At 42.5% G+C, this 8464-nt stretch overlaps 1 protein-coding gene across 1 annotated transcript; it reads right to left on the bottom strand.

Moving 5' to 3' along the window:
• Nucleotides 1–19: 19 nt before the first annotated feature.
• acta2 (actin alpha 2, smooth muscle) lies at nt 20–6841 on the bottom strand. The gene is made up of 9 exons (XM_054749417.2): nt 6710–6841; nt 2461–2640; nt 2243–2371; nt 2059–2169; nt 1881–1965; nt 1598–1759; nt 1316–1507; nt 874–1055; nt 20–391 (listed from the first exon to the last, which is right to left on the bottom strand). Exons 2-9 carry the CDS (start codon nt 2587–2589, stop codon nt 248–250), a joined length of 1134 nt encoding a protein of 377 aa, XP_054605392.1. The 5' UTR covers nt 2590–2640; nt 6710–6841; the 3' UTR covers nt 20–247.
• Nucleotides 6842–8464: the final 1623 nt, after the last annotated feature.

Genomic DNA, 8464 nt, shown 5'->3' on the forward strand with positions numbered 1-8464 from the left:
TGAGCAAAAGGAGGGGATGTTTGAGCTGAAAATCTCCAACATTCTGTATATTTAAAGCTTAACTTGGCTAAACATGACATCACTTCCTGTTAGGTGTTTCAGCATCTTCTTGCCCACCACAGAAACTCCTGCTGCTGTTTTTGGAGAGCTGACTTGGGGTCTGTTAGCTGGTGCTCAGTGCAGGTTACAATAAAGGCAGTGCTGAAACTGAAGAGGGGCTGCAGAGCACAAACGCCAGGTGGGTTCTTCAGAAACACTTGCGGTGGACGATGGAGGGTCCAGCCTCATCATACTCCTGCTTACTGATCCACATCTGCTGGAAGGTGGATAAGGAGGCCAAGATGGAGCCACCAATCCACACCGAGTACTTCCTCTCTGGAGGGGCGATGATCTGAGGGGTAGGGTTTGAAAAATGTCAGTCACCCTGGACAAAGCCCCCCGCGCGCACACACACACACACTCACACACACACACACACACACACACACACACACACACTCATACACTTACACAAAAGAGCAAGTAAATTTTACTCAGAGTAACATTTTATCGTTACTTTTCAATTTTATTGGAATTTGGAGTTTATCGTGAGTAGGATTTCACCAGAGTAAAAGTACTTGAGTGCAAAGTGTTTTTTACACCTCTGGTTCTCAGTTATTATTCAGCATTCCTCTTCATTTCCTACCAAAGTTTTCATATCCTCAGTCAGACCTTTTGCGTGAACAGGTAGGTACTAGCATTCCCTCTGCCTGAATTTTAATTGTGACTCCTGTGCTCAATAAACATGATTTATGACCTGAATGTTTTCAGCCTGTTCGTAATGGATCACGAAGGCAAACAGCAGTACCGAAGCAGACGGGTCAAAGGTCATACCTTGATCTTCATGGTGCTTGGAGCCAGTGCAGTGATTTCCTTCTGCATACGGTCGGCAATTCCTGGGTACATGGTGGTTCCTCCTGACAGAACATTGTTGGCGTACAAGTCCTTACGGATATCAATGTCACACTTCATGATGCTGTTGTAGGTTGTCTCGTGGATTCCAGCCGACTCCATTCCTGCAAGTAGAGCAACATCAACACCTGCTGCAGTCGCATCTTCTGTCACTGCTCATCACTAACTGGCTCATTTATAGATTTATAAGATTTAACTTCCTTTTCAATTATAAACAAGCTAGGTAATAATGGATAAGAAAACAGGCACAGGCATGTAGACAGATAGAAAGACTGACAGGTGAGCAGTTAGACAAAAAGGAGAGCAAACAGACAGGTAGATAGATACAAAGGTAGACAGACAGGCAGATGTGAGAGTGTCTGACCTATAAAAGATGGTTGGAACAGCGTCTCAGGGCAGCGAAACCTCTCATTGCCGATGGTGATCACCTGACCATCAGGAAGCTCATAGCTCTTCTCCAGAGACGACGAGGTGGCTGCTGTTGCCATCTCGTTCTCGAAGTCCAAAGCCACGTAACACAGCTTCTCCTTGATGTCGCGCACAATTTCCCTCTCCGCTGCAGACAGGTGAACACAGAGAGAGACAGACAGGTCAGAACCATTGTCATCTGATGTGGAGGGAGTGTGTCCCGGTGCAAACATCATACCAGTGGTGACAAAGCTGTAGCCTCGCTCAGTCAGGATCTTCATGAGGTAGTCGGTGAGGTCACGGCCTGCCAGGTCTAACCTCATGATGGCGTGCGGCAGAGCATAGCCCTCATAGATCGGAACATTGTGGGTGACGCCATCACCGGAGTCCAGAACGATACCTGAGAATAGACAGATAGTTCTGTTCACAAATATCAACAACATGAGAGCAAAAGTGCATTTCCATAATCAAAGCATCTAAATGTTTGTTTATCAGGGTGAAGAGTTTTGGTGTGGTCCAACCTGTGGTGCGTCCTGAGGCATACAGAGATAGGACAGCCTGGATGGCCACATACATGGCAGGAACATTGAAGGTCTCAAACATGATCTAAATGGAATAATAACCTTGTTGTTATTTTCTTGTTTTTTTATGATTTGGTTTTGAAATGTTCTGTGACCGAATTAAGAGTGGAGGTTCTACCTGGGTCATCTTCTCCCTGTTGGCTTTGGGGTTGAGTGGTGCCTCTGTCAGCAGGGTGGGATGCTCCTCCGGAGCCACTCGTAGCTCATTGTAGAATGAGTGATGCCAGATCTGACCAATCACAGAGCAGATGCAGGTCAGAGCTAGCCACTTGGGTGTGTGTGCTTCTGAGGGTTTGTCAAACCTTCTCCATATCGTCCCAGTTGGTGATGATGCCGTGTTCGATGGGGTACTTCAGCGTGAGGATTCCTCTCTTACTCTGAGCCTCGTCTCCCACGTAGCTGTCCTTCTGCCCCATACCCACCATCACTCCCTGGCAAACAGACACACACACATGCGTCACCTCTCACCTATCTGATGGATTTTAAATTGATCTATGATCGTAGGTCATTCTTCCATTACCTGATGCCTGGGTCTGCCCACAATGGATGGGAAGACAGCTCTGGGAGCATCATCTCCAGCAAACCCGGCCTTACAGAGACCAGATCCATTATCACAGACCAGAGCGGTGCTCTCCTCATCATCACACATGGCTGCAGAGGGTGCTGTGGACAAGCGATGAAGCTACGACACCGAGTCACACTGGGAAAAACAAGACAATACTTTAAACAAGGTCTCATCTAACCAGGTAACAGAACCTGCTCCTGTAGGAGCCAAGAATCTGTTACCGTGGTCACAGAAACAAGTTTGCAGCATATCTTGCCATGGTAAAGAGCAAAAAGGTGGGTTTACAGCATATGTCGCCATAGTGACAGAGTCAGGAAAGTGTCCCAACATCTGTTGCTATGGAGATAGATTTTGGTGGGTTTAGAAAGAAAGAAAGAAAATGATCTTTTATATTGCACCTTTCGAGATAAAAATCATGAGGCACTTCACAAAGAACAAAAAATTTAAATATAAAAGGAATGTTTAAAAGATAATTAAAAATGTGTTTAAAATGTAAGGAAAGGGAGAGAGAAAATGATTGCGAAAGAGGAAATCGGTGGATCTCGGGAAAGGTGGAACATGTAGAAGAGCAGAATAAGGAGAGGATAGTGATGAAGTTCACACCAAAGCCAGCCTGGACAGGTGAGTTTTTTGCTGCTTTTTAAAGGAGACCACTGAGTCCACTGATCTCAGGCTCAGGGGAGCGAGTTCCAGAGTCTGGGACCACAGTAGCAAATGATCTGTCACCTTTGGTCTTTATGGTATCTGTTACCATGGAGACAGTCATTTAAACTTGTTAGCTGTAAAACCGCAAGATACTTTACCAAACTTGTGAAGATTTTTGCCAGAAATTGCTTCTATGAATCCAAACAGCAGTGAAGTTTGGATATTCAATCAGAGATATAAAAAATAAGACATTTTGTTTGAGCTTATACCTGTTCTAATGAGTTTAGGGTTGAATCTGTATATTATCAGCTAAGTTCAGTGAAGCTGAAGTTCATAACGTATCCTTAGCATGATGACTTCTCTAAACTGGTCCTACAGGTAGTGTCTTCGGTTTTTTTTAAAAACAAAAATATTCTATTTCTGTAAGAGAAATCAAAGTAAAGTAGATCAAAGAATGTTCATTTTTCTAAAATTCTCACTGTTGGTAGGGTCTTCACATAGCCTGGCAAGCCAGACTAAATAAATATGTTATTTGCAAGGCAAGAATTTGGTCTAGTTCACTAGGCTAGTGTTCACACCCAGATGGATCAAACTTTAGAAAGCAGAATTTTGTAAACACTGCGATGAAATAGCTCACAACTGACCTGAATCCAGCTGAAACAGTTCACAGTGCTGCTGTTTCCAAAAGGAATGTATAAACCGTTTTATCAGAACATACGAGTAAGAGAGCTGTTGAAAACAATCAAATCTGTTCATAAACTTCAACAACCAAACCTCCCAAAAAGCATCTAACAATTTTCATCTAAATTCACTTTAAAGGCAGAAAATCCATCACTTCTCTGCAGCATCTGCATCACCAAAGCTGGAGCTGAGAGGTGGTCACATGACCACACACACACACACACACACACACACACACACACACACACACGTCTCTCTGGGAAAACTTCCTATTTCGGTCATGAAGTCAAGTCCTGTCAGTGTTTGGTATGCTCTCTCTCCTTGTGTCAGATATAGCTTGCTCGCCCTAGCTCCTCTCCATCTGTTCTTCCTCGTCTCTCCTAGTCTTTATTTCCCTGCAGACCACTTTACTCCTTATTTAGTCATGAACATTAGGAATCAAATATTTCTGCAGTTTCTGCAGCAGGCTAGGCTTTGCCTAGTCCTTTTTCATTCCTGTGATTTTTTGGTGTATTTTTGTGTTTTGCTCTGTTGCAGCAGTTCAGCCTAATTTAGAACACACTGACATTGTTTATAAGTGTGTTAAAAGTGATTTTGCCCATAACTTTTCCTCATTTCCCTCCTGCAGCAGCTGTTAGCCCTTCTCAGAACCAGTGCCACTCATTCACAAATTCAAAGGACCTCTGGCCTTCAAGCAGCTATAAGAGTAAAGGATTGATACTTTCTCAAAAACCTGCCAAAATGCAGTTCTTCATGTCTTCTGTCCTCTGGTGGAGGCTCTACAGGTGGGAACGGCTCGTTTGATTGTTCTCTGGTGCGATGTTGACATATAGCTTGATAAAATAAAACTATTATGCAGTTGTTATAAAAATACCACCTAATAAATAGTTCAGTTTTAAAAACATTAAAACCGTTATTGATATTTCTTATTACAGTTAACGTCTGACTCTGATCTTTGTAGAAGCTCAAAATCCATTTAAACCTTAAAACTGAAGTTAATTCTTGTGTATTTTATGAAATTACAAAAACATGGTTTTTCATTACACCTAATAAATGTAAAACAACATTATCTGAATGCAATAATATTTTTGTAGCTGTTAACTTACATCTGTACTTCAGGACTTATAGAAACAATCATCAGGTGCTTCAGTCATACAGCAGGGAGTGCTGCAGAAGCGTTTTCTGTCTAAAGAGAACAAGTCCAATAAGAAGTCATGCGATTTTTAAATAACCTCCTTACATTTATTTTTGCTGTTCTGTTTTATTATGTGGTTTTCATTAGCCATAGCTTTTATAACAGTTCTGACTTGATCCGGTTAAACTAAATCCTCCGTCTGTGTCAGACCCAAACCATCTTGAGTCCAGTAGAGACTGGCTGAGTCCCAGATGTTTGAACTGAAAGCTAGTTTCAGTCCATCTTTCTTTATTTACTTTTTGTTATCAGATAGTGACTGGTGTTGGGACCTGTTTTTCCAGAACAGTAAAACAAACAAACAAACAAAAAACATTCAACTGAACAATATTCTGCCTTTTCTAAAAGACCAACTGACTCTGATTGGCTGTTGGGGCCCGTGGGACAGGGGACCTCCACCAAAAACATTTCCATGAAATCCAGAGAACACATGAAATGCAGTTAGTTGGAAATAATTGAATAACAATCACTAGAAATGTTCTGAAGAAATGACTTTAGCCCAAAAGGTTCATCAGGACTGAAGTCTTGTAAGGGGCCGCATGGTGCACTTGGCAACACTGTTGTCTCACAGCAAGATGGTCACAGGTTCAAATCCTGCCTGCGTGCATTTCTGTACAGAGTTTGTATGACCTCCTCATGCTAGCATGGGTGTCACCAGGTGATCTAGCTTCCTACCACTGACTGTAGTCCCTAAGTGAGCGTGACTGGTTGGGCGTGTCTCTGTGAAGGAATAGTGACGTGTCCAGGGTGTCCCCCGTCTCTTGCCCAATGACTGCTGGAGTTAGCTCCCTGCAACCCTACTGAGGAGTTAGCAGGACAGGTGACAGATGGATGGATTGTTGGGATATTTCTTGATTTTAAAAAATTGTAAAACATTTTTGTTTGGATTAAAGTAATCAATGGATGTATTTTAATAATTTACAAGTTGTGTTTAACTTACTGTCATCCATGTCCAATATTGACAAATTAAGCAACTCAGAAGAGCCTCTCAGTTTTCTCCTTTAGATTAATTAAAATTAGATCCCGTGATTCTCCACGTGTCGTCTGATGCTGTAGGATAAACGATCTGGTGAGAAAACTGATAATGCTTTTATAGAATGTTGGATTTGTTACAGGTTATCATTTTCATCACATATAAACTTCATCTTCAGGTGATCTCAGATTTTTGTCAGTAAATACAGTTCGATCACGTTTTTTATTGGACACCACAGAGAAGTTAGAAATATTTAATTATTTAGTTGTTTTTTGTTACCTGAACAATGTGTTTAGTTTGGTTTTGTTGGTTTAAAGCAAAGAACAGTCCAACTGGACCTAAAGATCTGCTGCAAAGAGATTTGTTTCCCATTCATTTTCGTGTGGTCCTCAGTTTATGAGTGTGCCTGTCAGTTAAAACTCAGGGTCCCATGTGGGAAAGGAACGAGAGCAGTTTGTAAGAAGAGGACAAACCGATGTCAGATTTTTAGTTCAACAGTTTAAACAAAAAACTTCTAAACAGAAAAACTCTGTGTGAGGAGAGGAGGAGAGGTGATGTGAAGCAGGAGAAAAACTCAAAGAGGTAAAACAGGAAAAACAGGAGTGGAAATAACAAAAACTAGACGTAGGAGTAGGACAAACTATGGTTTACCCTGAGAGGTGATGAAAGAGAGATAGAGATGAGGAGGTGATGACGAAGTGAGGAGTTCTTACCGTGGCAGATCAGGACCTGTGGGGCTGATGTGGAGGTGGGGGCAGGACAGAAGTGGGATTCTGAGGTGCTGTGATGGAGTTTATCAACCCGCCTCCTCCTCCCTCCATCCTTTCATCCAAACAAGGTTGTGGCCTCCTCCTCCCCCCCTCTGTCTCTCCAGCTTGATTCCTTATAGGGCAGGGCCTGAGGGAAGCAGCCAATCAGACGATTCACAGAGCTGCTGGACTTTCTTCCATCATTCACTGCATTCCTCTGAGAGGCAGACAAGGCACAGCAGGAAGCATCTAGAACCCACACTGAAGTAAAAGTATTCAGTCACAGGTAGGAGTTTCACGTTTTAAATGTGGACCCTGACCTTCTGAATCTCAAATGGAAGCATTGTTTGACATGTTACATTTGAGTGAGGTGCTCACTGACCTACAGACTCAACAGAGGGACCATTTCACATTCTTTCTACATTTATTTTACTTTAAATTCCTGACAGGAGACCTTTGTTGAATATTTGCAATACAGAAGATTTTGAAGATAAACATCAGCCCTTTAGTGTGATGATCATCACTGGAACGCGCAACATGCTACAAATGCTTCTGGTGTTTTCCTCAGGAGGCTTCCAGATGTTAACCAGTCAGAGGAGAGCGGCTTTATTAGTCTTTATTAAAACTGATCATATTTTTGTATGAAAATAATTTGTTGACTAAACTCCATGGTCCAGTGGTGTTAGAGCTAGAAGGTCCTGCTAGCAGGATGTCCTCTGATCTGAGGTCAGGCCGGGTCTGGCTGGCTGTGGTTTGGGCTGACCGGAGACACGGAGTGTGTCTGTTAAAGGTCAGACGGTGTTCAGTGACACTGTCTCACACCTCAGTCATCCCCAACATCCTCTTTTACAATCACCTGCCTATCTATGGAGATAATGTTAGTTTATCTGACCAACAACTTCAAACCAAAGCAAGTTTAGTTTTGTGGAAACGTGTTATGGATGAATCTGTTTTGTAGCATCTAAAGGTGCTGCTTGGGTACGTTTACCAAAGTCTTTTCATTTTTCTTACTTTTATCAGATTTCTTAAAAAGCATTGTTTTGCAGATTCAGATGATTATAATGTATTTCTTTTCTGATGATCTGATTATAGTTTTATCATTATCGTACCTTTATGAGCTGCTGCAAGTCATAGTCAGTTTAATATCTATGGATCCAAAGTGATTTACTGTGTCTGAGAGGGTTTTCATTTGGATGTTAACAAGTTTAGTTTACTGAAGCATGAATGCTGCTGGTGCTCAGGAACTCATCGCCTCTGAGATGCAAGTCTGTAACGTGGCTGTAAACACGTTGTGCAGCTGACTTGTCCAAGCTTCAACCCTTCAGGGCCGAACTGGTGTCATTCTCAGCTGTGCTGCTGCCGACTGATTTACACTCATTACCAGCAAAGTACAAATGCACAAACGTATCGTGTTCCAGACCAAGAAGCTCTGCCTGAGTCAGATCATCAAATTGATCCTCAACAGTCTCAGAGCCAGCCAAGTCCATGTTACAGATCTGTTAGAAAACTGATCTTAGATCTGCTTTCTGACTATAACCGACTTCACTTGTATACTATCTTTCTGAGTCAGGGGACTCCAAAGCGTTTTACATCACAGTCATTCATTCATCCATTCACACACACATTCACATCATGGTGGTGGTGAGCTGTATTGTAGCCACAGCTGCCCTGGGGCACACTGACAGCTGTACACAGGCACCACCGGTCCCTCTGACCACC

The sequence above is a fragment of the Nothobranchius furzeri genome, chromosome 16 (assembly GCF_043380555.1).
Source record: "Nothobranchius furzeri strain GRZ-AD chromosome 16, NfurGRZ-RIMD1, whole genome shotgun sequence".
NCBI classification, from domain to species: Eukaryota; Metazoa; Chordata; class Actinopteri; order Cyprinodontiformes; family Nothobranchiidae; genus Nothobranchius; species Nothobranchius furzeri.